This window comes from Narcine bancroftii, chromosome 14 (genome assembly GCF_036971445.1).
Source record: "Narcine bancroftii isolate sNarBan1 chromosome 14, sNarBan1.hap1, whole genome shotgun sequence".
Classification (NCBI taxonomy): Eukaryota; Metazoa; Chordata; class Chondrichthyes; order Torpediniformes; family Narcinidae; genus Narcine; species Narcine bancroftii.
Window position 1 is genome coordinate 6723163 of NC_091482.1, and position 15174 is coordinate 6738336.

A 15174-nucleotide genomic window follows, 5' to 3' on the forward strand; every position below is an offset into this window, starting at 1 on the left:
CATTCTTCTGCGCTCTGGGGAATAAAATCCTCACCTGTTTAACTCAGTTGGATGATACACAGTCAAAACCCATTTTTCCAACTTGCCTTCATTTGCCTTGATGTCCTCAGCTTAAAGTAACCTGGTTGGCTGAATAGTTTGCACAACAGTGTTAGTGCGCCAGAGACCAGGACTGGGTTTCAAATCCTGCGCTGTCCGTCAGGAGTTTGTGCTTTCTCCCTGTGTTTGCGTGGGATTCCTCTGGGTGTTCTGGTTTCCTCCCACCCTCCAAAATGTACCAGGGGTTGTCGGTCAAATAGTGTGTGGACCAAAAGGGCCTGTTGCCATGCTTTGTGAATGACTAAAGAAAGACAAGCAATTTAATTCTGGGATTTTTATTAACAATTGCAAATTGCCTCCTGGCCTATTTTGTGTGGGGTGGAGGAGTGGGCAGTGAAATCGAACAGATTAGTGAGCCTGGAGTTGTACGTAAGTCAGTCCATGTAAGGACAGTAGATTGATACACAAACGTGCTGGAGAAACTCAGCAGGTCACACAGCGTCCATGGGAAGCAAAGGTATATCACTGCCAAACGTTTCGGGCTTGAGCTCTTCATCAATGTATGAGCAAAAAGCAGACAGTGCCTGAATATAAAGGTGATGGGAGGAGGGGATAGCTTTCTGAATGGAAGGGGAAGCCCATGAGGAGCTGAAGGGAAAAGAGAAAGGCCATCAACTCAGCCTTTACCCACATCTCCTCCATTTTCCACACATCAGCTCATAACTTGACTCCAGCCTAAAGCATTGGTTACCCTTTACTTCCCATGGGCACTGTGTGGCCTGCTGAGTTTCTACAGCACCTCTGCGCACTGCAGTTGATCCCAGTATCTGTTTAGCAAGGACATTAGATTTTGTCCCTGAAACCATGTGTATAAGAGTGTCCAAGGGTTTTATTATCACGGTTAATGAATCATAGAGAGATGCAGTATTGAAACAGACCATTCATCCCACCAGGTCCATACTGACCGGACTAAACCTATTTTAATCACCCATGTTTCCATCAGCATGGGTACAGTTACAATGGTCTAAAAATGGTTTGGAAGATGTGGGCCAAACATAGGCAAATGGAACCAGCCTAGGTCACCGAGGAGGACTCTCTGACTCTCTCCCCACCCCCACATTCTACCACTCACCACCATACAGTGGGGAGTGCACTGACCTGCGCGCTTGTGGGAAGCGAGGATTCCCCCCCCCCAAGGCGGGACCCACGCAGTCACGAGGTGGACATGCCAACTCCCAGTGGTTGGTGCGGTCAGGATTGAAGCTGGGTCACTGGAGTTGAGAGGCAGCGTCTCATCAAGCTGAGTGATGGTGCCATTCCAAGTGAGAACACCCGAGAAGAAAAACCAGATTTATCCACCCCGCCCCCCCCCCCCCCGCCTCTTTCTTCAACGCGGTTATTCTGCTCCTTGTGGTTGGATGGTGCGAGGGTGACTGGCTTTTGTTTTCTTTACCTGTTACACAGGGTGTGAGCGGAGGAGTGTTGAGAGGAGCGGGGAAGCAAAAGCTGGGTGCCATCGCTAACATCGTTGGATTCTATGCGATCTCATATCCCATTGGAATCCCCCTGATGTTTGCCAAAAAACTTGGAATATGGGGTAGGAAATTATACCGCACTCCCTCCTGCTTCCATCCACCCATCATCTCCTCCCCATCTGGTTCTACCTATCACCTTCCAACCTCTGGCCTACTCCCACCTCCCCTGCTTTTTATTCTTGAAGTAACTGCAATTATGAACGTTAAACCTCTGGTGTCGACTTTTATTATTGACCAACTAAGTTTCTGGTCAGTTGTGACCCATGGGATGTTGATGGTGAGAGATTCAGTAAGAGTCATGGAAGATCAAGGACTGATGGTGATGTCAAAGTCTGCCTGTGCTGTAAGGAAACAAACAGCACCAACTAGCAGAACTGATTAAATGTACACAGTTTCTTTATTCACCTTGGTAATGCAAGCAAGAGTAAGGGGATGATAAGAGAATGTTTGTAACTCGTTCTCTACACTAAAGCCCCAGCTCGAAGCTTCAGAGTGTTCGTGCTCCTTTTGGGCAGGGATCTGCATGAGACCCTTACAGGTTTCACACAAGTTACACACACCTGACAATTTTGTGTTGACAATAATATGTTACCCTGTGATGTTGAGGATTGTCTGGGAAATGTCAGTGTCCCTAACTCGAGGTATATTGACATTCTTGTGGAATTGGCTATTATCTCACTACGACAAACAGAAGGTCGTGTTAAGAAAACAGTGATGTTCCCACCAACTCAGAAGCAGCTGCTGTACTTTCTCTCTCAATTCATTAACCCTTTGTTAAGCATATTCATTAAATATATCCTTTCACATTAAACTCCACACTGGTGTAACATAAATGTTTATCGCTACTTCATACTTGTCCCTGGAATGTTGGCTGCTTCACTTTGAAAGTTGCAATGCAACTAAACATCTTGTGATAATTTGTAAACGTCCCACTTCACACCAAGCAATGGAAGTTTTTGAAGCCCTTGAGGAATGAGTGTGGTGAGAATGATACCCAAGGAATTTCTGCAACAGTGCTTTCAAAAGTCCAAGACTGCCTGCCTCCACACTGAACTCTATCTGCCACACTCAGCTAACTTTTCCCTCTCAATAACTAACGACATCCTTGGTACAGCAAAACCCCTGGTATCCGGCACTTCTGGGGCCAGATAAGTGATGTTTCCATTTGCTTGAGATTGTGTGTTGCGTGATTGGCGAACTAACCGCATTAAACTTCCATATGTTTTTTAACCTATTTATTTTCCGTGACTTTTGACCGGTTGCTTGAGGCTGCCGGTTGCATGAATTACGGATTAACTGTCCCTTCTTCTGCCTTGACGTACAGCACCAATTTAATGTGGATCAGCCATTCTCAACCATTTTTTGGCTACGGCCCCCTGAGGAACCTGCTCAAAGTTCATGGGCCCTTCAAGTCAAGTTTTGGGTTTGTCCTACCAGCGACATAAAAAATTTTACGTTATGTGAGTCTTGTAAAAGAAAACAAGGCTTTTACTTAAATGTGGCGCCCGGGGTGGGGGGGTGTCCCCAATAGAGCCCCCATTGAGAACATCTGCTGTAGATTGGTGTATCTTGATTACCTATTTGGTTGAATCAAGGAAGAATTTTGGTGCATCTGTTCAGAGTGCAATAAAAAGAATCTCAAGGTTATATGTGATGTCTTGTATGTACCCTGATAATAAATATAAGCTTTGAACTACTCTTCCACTTCCCTCTCAGTTCCAATGCATGGTATTGACACAATATCCATACTCACCGTTTGCCCCCGAAAGTGCTGTGTTTTTCCAGTGTTCTAGATTGTTCCAGATTCCAGCATCTGCTGCCTCTTTTGCCTTTCGTTATTTTGTCACATGCTTCATTATCCTCAGCTACCTTCCAGTCGTCACCGTGTGCCTTGCCCGGTCCCCCTAACAGTCAGAGAAAGCGGTGCAACAGAGAATCCCTTCAGAGTCGCTGAGCGTCCGTGGATTCGCCCCCAGCGCTTCCGCAGCCTCTGCAGCTGCACAGACTTACTGTTTGATCCATCGGCCGCCCGAGCTCCGGGTCCAAACCGCTGCCAGTCAGCACCCTGAGAACCCTTCTTGCCCTCAGCGGCCCCTTGAATCCCGGTTCCGATACCTAGCTCCCATGAGCCAGTGTTCAGCAGGGTGAAAGTAAATAATCAGAGACCCTGGAGTACTGCAAGCTTTCACACGTCTCTAGTCCATGACACAGTTGATCAAACTGTTTCCTGTGATCATCTGCTCTTCCATCTTTTGTGGGGGGTACAAGGTATGGAGGGGAGATGTGGGGGGGTGGGAGGAGAGGGAGTGGTTGGCCTGTGTCACTGTTTGATTCTTCCATTGGGGAAATAATTGGGGAAAATATTTTTTTTTATATTTGATTATGTTTTCCATGTACTGACAGTGCTGTTGTTATCTTGCAGGTTATTGGATTGGGATGATCTGCTGTGTTGTCCTGCAGTTTGTTTTCTTTCAGGCAGTGATATACAAGTTAAACTGGAAGAAGGCATCCGATCAGGTAGGTGAAGAAAGTTGGCCCATGGCCAATTATTTTTCTCCTCTCCTTCCTCCCCTGTCCTTTCACACAATGCATGACTCCCGGCTCGGATCCCGCATTTATGATCTGCCTCTTGAACCTCTATCAATGCCGCAGGTCATCCGTCACCGGTGGGGGGAGGGGGTATCTAAGGGAACTTTGCAGTTCTTGTCAACACCTCGCAATGGGTGGTCATTCCCCGTCCAATTCCCTTGCCAACATGTCTGCCCATGATCTCGTGCACTGCCAGACTGAGACCACCCACAAATTGGAGGAACAGCACCTCAACTTCCGTCTGGGCGCCCTCCAACCGAAGACATTAATATGGACTTTCCCAGTTTCTGTTAGCCCACCACCCCCCAACCCTCATGTCTCCTTTATCTCTCTTTCCTTTTCCCCAGCTCTGCATTCACAGAGCTATCCCCTCCCCGATTAATTCTCACCTTTCTTCTCCTGTCCCATCCATGTCTAACTATTACCTTTTGTCTATTGGTCCTTCCCTTCTCCCTCAGCCTTTTTTTTCTCTCAGGTGCCTTCCTGCTTTTTGCTCGTACCTTGAAGAAGGCCTCAGACTCTGCTTTAAAGTAAAAATCCCTGTTATCTGGAATTCAAGCAACCGGCAAAAAAATCACAGAAAATAAATAGGTCAGTTGGCCAGTCACGCAACATCCAATCTCAAACTACGGGCAAATTCACGAATCTGGCATCTACCAATCCCCATAGGCTTTTACTTTCTCTTCTGGACACTGCGAGACCTGCTGAGTTTCTCCAGCATTTCTATTTTCACCTGGGCTTGGACTGTTCACTCCTGCAATGCACATCAGACCTCAAGCACATTCCCCTAGGAGGGGCCCACTACTAAACCTCCAGCAAACACCTGACAGCCCATTGGGAGGCAGGAGGACCTCTGCACCAAGGGAGAAAGAGTTCCCTCTCCAGGCCCATGGTGGTCACTGAAGGCACCTCTGTGTTTTGTTCACAGGCTCTGATTAACGCAGGTGTAAAGAAAGATGTGGACTCCTCTTGCAGGGCTTCAAATGGTCAGACGGAGGCCATTTCTACAGGTGTGAAGTTCATGACATCTTTTAACTGTCTGAATTTAAAAAAAGAAGAAACCTTGTCTGATTTTTTTTACACACAAGTATACTGGAGAAAGAAACTCAGTGAGACACGCAGCATTCTTTATGTACATACCAGCCCTGGGTGTATTTGAGGCAGAGATTGATAGGTTCTTGATTAGCCAGGGCATCAAAGGTTATTGGGAGAAGGCCAGACAGTTTGTAATGTGTATCAATGATTTGGATGATAATGTGGTAAATTGGATCAGGAAGTTTTCAGATGACACTAAGATTGGAGGTGTGTGGACAGCGAGGAAGGTTTTTGAAGCTTGCAGAGGGATCTGGACTAGTTGAAAAAATGGGATGAAAAATTTAATGCAGACAAGTGTGATGTGTTGCATTTTGGAAGGACAAACCAAGAAAGGACACACACAGTAAATAGTCGGGCACTGAGGAGTGTGGTAGAACAGAGGGACCTGGGAATACAGGTACATAATTCCCTGAAAGTGGTGTCACAGGTGGATAGGATTGTAAAGAGAGCTTTGGCACATTGGGCTTCATAAATCAAAGTATTGAGTCCAGGAGTTGGGATGTTATGTTAAAGTTGTTTAAGACATTGTTGAGGCCAAATTTGGAATATTTGTGTGCAGTTTTGGTCACCGAACTACAGGAAAGTTATCAATAAGAGTGCAGAGAAGATTTACTAGGATATTGCCCAGACTTCAGGAACTGAGTTACAAGGAAAAGTTAAGCAGGTGAGGACTTAATTCCCTGGAGTGTAGAAGAATGAGGGGAGATTTGATAGAGGCATTTAAAATTATGAGGGGGATAGACAGATTAAATGCAGGTAGGCTTTTTCCACTGAGGGTAGCTGAGACACACTCCAGAGGAAATGGGTTAAGGGTGAAAGGGGAAAAGTTTAGAGGGAACTTCTTCACACAGAGAGTAGTGGGAGTGTGGAACGGGCTACCACGTCAAATGGTGAATGCGGGCTCAATTATAACATTTAAGAAGAATTTGAAAGGTACATGGATGGGAGGGTTATGGAGGGCTATGGACTGGGTGCAGGCCAGTGGGACAAGGCAGAAAATTAGTTTGACATGGACTATAAGAGCCAAAGGACCTGTTTCTGTGCTGTAATGTTCTATGGTTCTATGTTTGTGATGGCCTGACTGGCATTTACAATGAATTTCTTGCAGTCTTTATTATCGCCGAACCCTTTTTTGTTAGGCATTTGATCTCTGTAAAGAATATGGGGTCACTAAAGCAACCTTTTTCCTTCCGAGTGCAGCAGTGAACTTATAAATTTTCAATGGCATTTTACGTTACAGAAGTGTATTCAGTAAACATTGCGGTCATCGACGTTAGTCCAGTGGAGATAACCACGGAACAACTACGAGAGGAAACATCTAGCCCAAAAATGAGTGCCAGCACCACTCCCCCAACACTAACAGTGAAACAGCTGATTGTACGCCGGGGTCTCGCCTTTCTCTTGGGATTACTGATTTTGGCCACTGGGCTGCTGTTGTCACAGATGTTATAGCCCCCCCCCCCTTTGAGCATCAGAGAGAAAAGCAGGGGTCTTGGTTCCTTTGGAGAGTGAGGAACATCAACGCAAGGCATTGAACAGTTTACTAAGGGAGACAAGGAGAGCATGGCCCAGATTGTCAACAAACAGAACTGCCACCATTTCAATTCCCCGCCCTATTCTGATACCGTCCATGGTCTCATGCACTGCAGACTGAGACCACCCGCAAATTGGAGGAACAACACCTCAACCTCCATATGGGCGCCTCCAACCGGATAGCATTAACGTCAACTTCTCCAATTTCTGTTAAACTCTCCTCTTCTTTCCCCCGTCACCTTTCCCCCAGCTCTGTGGTCTCTCTTCCCTTTTCCCTCAGTCTCCTTTCACAGAGCCAAAATCAATCCTCACCTTTCTTCATATCTAATTAACACCTTTTGTTGGTCTGGACTCCTCTCCCTACCAGTCTTTATTCTGACGCTTTCATGTTCTTTGCTTCAACCTTGACGAAGGTATCAGGCCCGAGACATCTGTCGTATCTTGACCTCAATGGACACTGTGGGACTGGCTGAGTTCCTTCAGCATTTCTGTGTTTTGTCACCAATATCATTGCCAAACTGTTCCAAACAGCCCTCGATGGCCTGTTAACCTTCCAGTTGGAAGCTAAGGTGAGGAGGGAGGTCAATTTTATCTTCAGCAGCGTCGACAGTATCTGGCTCATTATTAAACCCTCCACCTTTTTAAAGGAGAGCACCTGTTCGCCCGTCTTCATTGAGGATCTCCTAAGGATTGAAAATGAAACGACATCCCTTCTTACTGCCTGAGCTTACATTCAATCCAATAATGATTGAAAAAGAAACCTGGAAATACCATTATTTTGGTACTGCCCCCCCCCACCCCCCAATACATGCCTCCCACAGACTGAGCTTTGGTTTGAATTTGTACATGACCATTGAAGTGCACTATTGAGAGAATGTATCTGACAAGTGTGAAAGTGGTCTCCAGGTCCTCAACTATCATTGGAACAAATAAAAATTCATGCCAATTGTTTCTTCTTCCATTTCCATGAGCATTATTTATTTATAACCCTGCCGTTTTTACACAGAGCCTCCGTTAACAAGTAAAGCATGAAAGTCTGCAGATTTAAGTAGGTCAGACAGTGGACTTTATATAGTAAAGATACATAACCAAGGTCTTGCTGAAGGGTTGGTGATGTATCTTTATCCTTTGCTACATAAAGTGCACTGTTTAACCTGCTAAGTGTCTCCAGCATGTTTTTATGTGTCTGATAAGATCAGATCTGAATGCAGAAGTTTAAGAGCATGAATATGAATGAGATTTTCTGATCTAAGGCCTGGTCAGTACTTGGAGGTTTCTGTAGCCGCTTCCAGGTGGCCAGAATACCCGACTGTAAAACCGCCTATTCAACCCCAATGCGGCTGTCAGGTGGCCACCTGAAAGTGGAGAACCCGGCCAGGAGGAGCTCTTAACTAACCCTCCTCCTGTAGATATATTCTCCGGCTCACAGAATTCCCTCATTGCACCTGAAAGCAGCACTGGGATTACGGCCACAGTCCACAAGAGCCGGCGTTTGCTCGGACGTGGCCCTCCTTCAGCCGGCATGTTCAGTTGACAGGAAGGCTTCTTCTCCGCGGCCACCTGAACGTCGCAGCTACACTCGCCCAGCCGTGTCTGACGGCGCATTATCTGCGCCCGAGCACCTGAAAGCAGCTTGTGAGGGGAGCTGGTCAAAGTGTCAACTCTCTATCTGCCTTACATTAGGCAAAAGTTAAAGAATTTCATGTTTGTTACATTTTAAATATAGTATTATGTGACAATAATGGAACCTTTATCAGGGATGTGAGGGAGCAATATAAATGTGAATCCTTTGTGTTGTGTTGACATCTAGTTGTTTCCAAAAATGCACCCAGGCATGTAAACCTTTTGAGTGCCCACTCCAGATACTGGGTTCAAGTCAAATTTATTGAATTGAAAACACCGTTCTCCTGTTCTCAGTGCAAAACACGCACACACGCAACCAGACTTAGCACATGTGCGGATAAACAAAAAATATGCAGGACAAGTATTCATCTATATGAATGTGAGTCTCGGACGGTTAGTGTGAACAGTTCCTTTGGTCCTTCAGCATTCTCACTGGCCGTGGGAAGAAGCTGTTCATCAGCTGTTCCTCAGCCTGGTGGTACTCCTGCATCTCTTCCCCAATGGGAGTAGCTGAAAGATGCTGTGTGCGGGGCGGAAGGGGCCCTCAATTATTTTCCACGTCCTCTTCAGACAGTGATCCTGGTAGATCATGTCAATGGGCGGGGTGGGGGAGCAGGGTGGGAGACTCCAGGGAAGCAATCCATCATTGCATACTTCCACTGAAGAATGATACTCAAAGGCATCGCAGGCCTGTGCCTTGCCGTTCAGCTTGGATAATCATATCTCTCCATCCGTCATGATATCTGAGCCTCTGAACTGTAGTTGTTGCCTCTTCTCCTTTGGTGAAGGCTCCATCTTTGAGTTGAGACCGTAGTCATGTTGAAAGATACTGAAGTGGTTTCCAATCGCCTTCTTCAGTTGCAGTATTCGTACTGAACCCTGGCCATTGATCAGCAGATTCATCCGCCTGGCGCTTTTAGTTTTACGACCGTAAATTCCAATTTGTAGAATCTGCCTGTAAAAACCATCCACCATCTGCGATCCATGGCTTCACGTGACCCTGACTGGGAGGCTGAACAGGTACGACACCTTGCTCAAGGCTGTCAAATGGAAGGAGCGCCTTACACCTTCTTTTGTCGAGCAATTGGGCAGCACTGACATCATATAGACTGTGGATAGACACTTCCACTGAGGGAGGTGAGATACAAACCAGAGGACATGGGTTAAGGGTGAAAGGGGAAAGGTTTAGGGGGAATTTCTTCACACCAAGAGCGTTGGAGGTGTGGGACGAGCTTCCAGCTGAAGTGGTGAATGCAGGCTTAATTTTAACACGAGCGGAATTTGGACAGGCAAATGGATGGGAAAGGTGTGGAGGGTCAATGGGGCAAGGCAAAAAAAAAAGGTCCAGCACAGACTAGAAAGGCCAAAGAGGCTTGTTTCTTTGCTGTAATGCTCTATGAGGGCTCATCTCTGCCTCTCACAATTTTAAACATTTATATCTGGTCACACCCTCACCTTTCGATGCTCTGCAGAAAACAACTCCAGTTTGTCCAACCTTTTCTCGTGGCTCATATCCTCTAATCCAGACAACCTTCCAGTGAACCTCTTCTGACCTCTTTCCACGTCCTTGCTAATTGAGAAAAGAACCAGTTTGGAGCCTCTGAGTAGTGATCTCGGGTTCCTTGCCTGCATGGGCAGTTGGAAACAGCTCTGTTCAGAACCTCTCGTACGTCAAACACTGAAAAATAACACAAAAATGTAACCACAAAAAAAATTTGGGAACAGAACAAGAAATTGATTTGTGAACTCTTCCAACAGCTAGCACAAGCATGATGGTCTGAATGACCTCTCTCTCTAGGACCTTGTGATCCAGGATAAATAATTAGTGGTCATGGTTTTAATTTTTCTTACTTTGTGAACACATTAGTGGTTTAAAATGTCAGTTAAGCGATTTGTGACTTTTTTCTTTTGGCTGTAGCAAAATAAACTATAATCATTCTAAAGTACATCTTAAACTTTAACTGCAGTCATGATGAAAATATTCTTAGATCAAGAAAATGCTAAACTGGTGTTTAAAAAAAATCAGACATTTTCTCAGTCCATTTCAATCTATTTAATAATTAATCCAGCGTTTCATCTATAATGCAGGGAGTGAAATCCCAATTTGAAGGCAATTTCACAGAATCAGAGATTGGTTGTAGCAGGCAAGGAGGCCACTTGGCCCATTGAATTGGTCTTGGTTTCATAAGAACAGGAGCAGGATTTGGCCATCCGGCCCATCGAGCCTGCTCTGTCATTCAATATGATCTGATGATCGGCTCATCTCCACTGACCTTTTCCCCAGATCCCTTAATTCCCCTGCGATGTAAAAATCCATCCAACCTTGTCTTAAATATATTTACTGAGGTCATCTCCACCACTTAAATGGGCAGCGAATTCCACAGATTCACCACCCTCTGGGAAAAGCAGTTCCTCCTCATCTCCATCCTAAATCTACAACCCTGGGTCTTAAGGTTATGTTCCATTGTTCTAGTCTCTCCCACCAATGGGAACGACCTCTAACTTAACCATATAACCATATAACCATTTATGGAGCGGAAACAGGCCATGTTGGCCTTTCGAGTCCGCACCGGTTATTTGTTGATTGTCTGTCTGTAATCCACTACCATGCGCAGTTTTTCTCCTGACTTTACTTCAACCACCTGGGCTCTCCAGGGGCTGATGGTCTGCTCTATGATGCCCTCCTGTAGAAACTTGCGGACCTCTGTGATTTTATATCTTTCATAATTTTATACATTTCTATAAGATCCCCTCTCATTCTTCTAAATTCCCAGATGACGCAATCTCTCCTCATAGGCTAAACCCCCTCATCTCTGGAATCAACCTGCTGAACCTCCTCCGTACTGCCTCCAAGGCCAGTCCATCCTTCCTCAAGTCAGGAGACCAGAACTGCGCTCAGTTCTCCAGATGCGGCCTCACCACCACTTGGTTTGTCCCATCCTTCCCTATTGCCTTGCAAGTACATCCCAATGATCTTGCGAACACCTCTGCGATGTATCCAGAGTCGGCGTCAGAATGAGTCTAATCGAGGGCATTAGAGTAAACGTGGGGTGGGGATGGGGGGGTGCACAAACTGACATTTGAAAATTCACTCAGCTGGGGAGTGTGGTGAGCCATACCTGCCATGAACCTCCTCTGTCCGCCCCTCCCTCCGATGTAAGTGTGTGGAGATGCTAGCAGTGTGGATGGGGGGGACACAATAATTCTCGGGGGGTGGGGGGGGAAATGCCTGCAAGTGTCCTCCCTTTGCTGTGGATGTATCCTTGAATTCTGCTGTGGTTCTGTTCAAATTCTTCTTCCAATTACAGTTCCAGGAGCTTCAAATGAAGGTGGTTTTTATTCCAACTCTAACACCTTTTATAGAGTCAGAATCATCGAGCTGCTTAGCATGGCAACAGGCCATTCAGCTCACCATATCCATGCTCACCATGTTGTCCATCTGAGCTTGCCCCATATCCCTCTAAACCATTCTCAGCCTTTTTGGCCCCCTTGCGGACCCTTGCTGAAAATTTATGGGCCCCCTTTTCCTGTGAAGCATGTACTGACAATAACCACACTAGCAGTGAGAGGATAAGACAGCTTTAATAAACTAATATGTACACTATGCCTGGAAGGCTAGACTGTAGCTCTGGACTGCTTTATATACAAGGTCACCGGGATGACCCCTGGTGACCTAGTGGTGTAATTAAATCTCACCACAAAGCAGTCAGGTTTCTTTCGTACTTCTCTCCTACACAAAATAAAACATAAAAACGCCCTCACCCCCCCCCCCACCGTGGAGAATGTCTACTTTAAATGTCCCTATTGGACTACACCCCCCCCCCCCCACCCCCACCCTGCCAACGCATTCCCAGCACTCTCTGTGTTAAAAAACAATTCTGACGTCTCCCCGAAACTTTCCTCCACTCACCTTAAACCAGTGTCCTCTGGTATTGGCGACTATCACCCCGGGAATAAGGGGCTGGCTCTTCACCCTATTGAAGCCCCTCACAACCTGAGATACCTCTATTAACTAACGTCCCATCATTCGTCGGTCCAAAGACAAAATCCATAGCTAGCTCTGACCACCTTGTTTCATCAGAAACGTTCTCCAATCCAGGCAATTCCTGGTGAATCTCCTCTGCCCCCCCTCTAAAGTGTCTATGTCCTTCCTATAATGAGGCAACAAGTTCCAAGAGAAAGGGTCTTTAGTTGTACATCCACTGGAGAGGCTTTTCCGTCAAGTAACGTGGGAACACTCACCCTCGAGATAACAGTCTGCACTGCCCTGCAAAACTCTTACTGGAAGTGTCCACGGCAATCAGCATGATTCCTGACACAGAGTTCGGCTCAGGGAGAACTCCCAACCCTGTAACTCCCATTTCTACCCCCGACCCAAGATCCACAGACCCATTGTGTTCCTGCCCCACCGAATTGATGTCTGCTTTACCTTGACTCTGTTTTGTCCCACCTGGTCCAGTCCCTCCCCACCTACATCTGGGACACCACACCCCCTCCATCACTTCAACAACTTCCAGTTCCCTGAACTTGATCGCCACATATTTACCATGGACATCCCATCGCTTTACACCTCCACCACCCCCCCCCCCCCCCCACAGCCCCATACTGAAGGCCTCAAAGCCCTTTGTTTCTTTTTGGACAATTGACCCAACCAGCCACTCTCCACCACCCCCTCCTCCATCTGACACTGCTCAGCAGTATTGGTGGCCCCGCACTAAATGGTGATTCATCTCGTCAGCGCACTTTCCAACACTTTGCACCATGGTGTGTTGGGGAAGACCTTAAGGAGGGTCATGGATAAGGCAAAAAGTCATCATCTTTAGGAATCTAAAATGAGAGGAGACAGATTTATGAATTTAAGTGGGTGGATGGATCAGCTCAGGATTGGAATGGTAGAACAGGCTCAGTGAAGCAATGGGGGCCACCTTCTGCTCCAAAATCTTTATATCTTGTGTCCTGAGGGACATCCTCTTCACACAGAGGGTGGAGGGAACACGGAACGAGCTGCCAGAGGAAGTGGTAGAGGTGGGGTCAATTGTCAAGTCAAAAAGATGTGTAGACAGGTACAGGGATAAGACATGTTAAGAAGGATATCAAGTTCAAGTTCATTATTTATAAGGCACATTTTTTTCAACTTGCATTGACCAAAGACAATTGATTGAAACTAGTGCAACTATTTACAGAACAATGGATTAAGGCATTATAAATAGACCACAATTGCAGTGAATAGTGTAACACTGTTGTAGATTAGGAACGTACAAAGGGTTTCAGTCGTTGAACGCTAAGGACAGAAGGTATGTTTTTAACCTGGATTTAAAGCAGTTGAGGGAAGGGGCTAGTTTAATGGTCAGGGGGAAATGCTGTCCCACGATTTGGGGACCGCAACTGCAAAGGCCCGGTCTCCCCTTTATCCAAGCTTAGTGCAAGGAACGGCCAGGCGTACTGCAGGAGCTGATCTGAGCTGCTTGGGAGCGGAGTATATGGGGCGGGGGGGGGGGGGGGGGGTGGACAAAGTCATTGAGGACCTTGTATGTAAATAGCAGCGGTTTGAAGTCGATTCTGAGCCACACCAGCAGCCACTGGAGGGCAGCTAGAATTGGGGTGATGTGGTCCCTCTTTACAGCACCTGTCAGGACCCTAGTGGCAGCATTCTGAACCAGTTGGAGGCAGATTAGGGAGGACTGGCTAATCCCAGTGTATAGAGAGTTACCCCAGATGTGAGAAGATATAGACCAAATGCAAGGAAATGGACACGTTGGGCTGAAGGGTCTATTTCCCCACTGTAGAAAACTCCATGGCTATATTTGAAAATTTTGTCATTGTTAATAATTCTTAGTGTGCACCACGCTGTACTTTGGATTTTCTCAGTAACAGTAGTTAAGGTTGACTGAATGGACCTTGCAATTTATCTGGTGAACGATCGTGTTGCTTTAGCAAGGCCGTATTCACCGGGGTTTACACAATCCTTGAACCATGAGAAAGTTCACAGCTACAAGCTCTCCTGAGCTTGTCCAACTCCAGTGAAAGGTCCAGCATGTGGAGCCAGGCGGCACGAAGTCACGTACTTTGTCAATAATTACATCGAACTTCGGTCAATGACCCTGAACACTGAACAAAGGCAGCTGTGGCCTTGAGTGGTTCTGCACTCCAGAAATGTTGGAGTCAAACTAGAGGAGATTTGTTTGGGGTGAGGGGGAAGAGATTTACAAGAGATAGAAGGAGAGCTTTCTTCACATCGAATGTACTGCCTGGGGAAGAGAGCGATGGAACTGGTCACAGTCAAATCAAATTTATTGTCATCTGATTGTACAAGTAGAACCTGAGGAAACAGTGTTCTCCGGTCCAAAACACGCAGACACACAGCCAGACATAACACACCACACATACAGACATGACAGAATGGCCACTCCCTGGCCTTCTCCCCGAAACCCTCGATGCCCTGACTATGTAAATGGAGCATGCTAAAAATGTCAGGAAATCACAAAAATAGGTTATATCTCAAAAAAGATGCGTGATACGAAAATTTTTAAAGTGATTTTCGTGATCAGCAGCCAAAAATCCCTAAAATACACCCAAAAGTGTTCAGGAAGCAAAATCTATGTTGTCCAGTGTAATCAAACCCTTGGAGTGGAGGAATATTTTGATGAATTTGCATTCCCCTCCCTCTGAGGCCAGTGTTCCCTGTGGAACCCGGACTGCTCCAACTTGGCACTTTGCAATGCCGTAGTTTTATGCCTTGGAGTGAAGCCCAAGATGCTGT

The 15174-nt window shown here is 46.3% G+C and overlaps 1 protein-coding gene across 6 annotated transcripts in view; it reads left to right on the forward strand.

Moving 5' to 3' along the window:
• The window catches only part of LOC138749514 (aldehyde dehydrogenase, dimeric NADP-preferring-like), a 109577-nt gene that overhangs the window by 80284 nt on the left and 14119 nt on the right, over nucleotides 1-15174 (forward strand). For 5 of the 6 annotated variants that reach the window (XM_069910951.1, XM_069910955.1, XM_069910953.1 and 2 more), the window contains 4 exons: nucleotides 1504-1636; nucleotides 3997-4091; nucleotides 5092-5173; nucleotides 6499-7747. In XM_069910951.1, coding sequence (XP_069767052.1) covers nucleotides 1504-1636; nucleotides 3997-4091; nucleotides 5092-5173; nucleotides 6499-6710 — 522 coding nt within the window. In that variant the 3' untranslated portion in view covers nucleotides 6711-7747. Of the gene's footprint in view, nucleotides 1-1503; nucleotides 1637-3996; nucleotides 4092-5091; nucleotides 5174-6498; nucleotides 7748-15174 lie in introns of those variants that run through there. The other variant, XR_011348713.1, reaches the window with a different exon arrangement.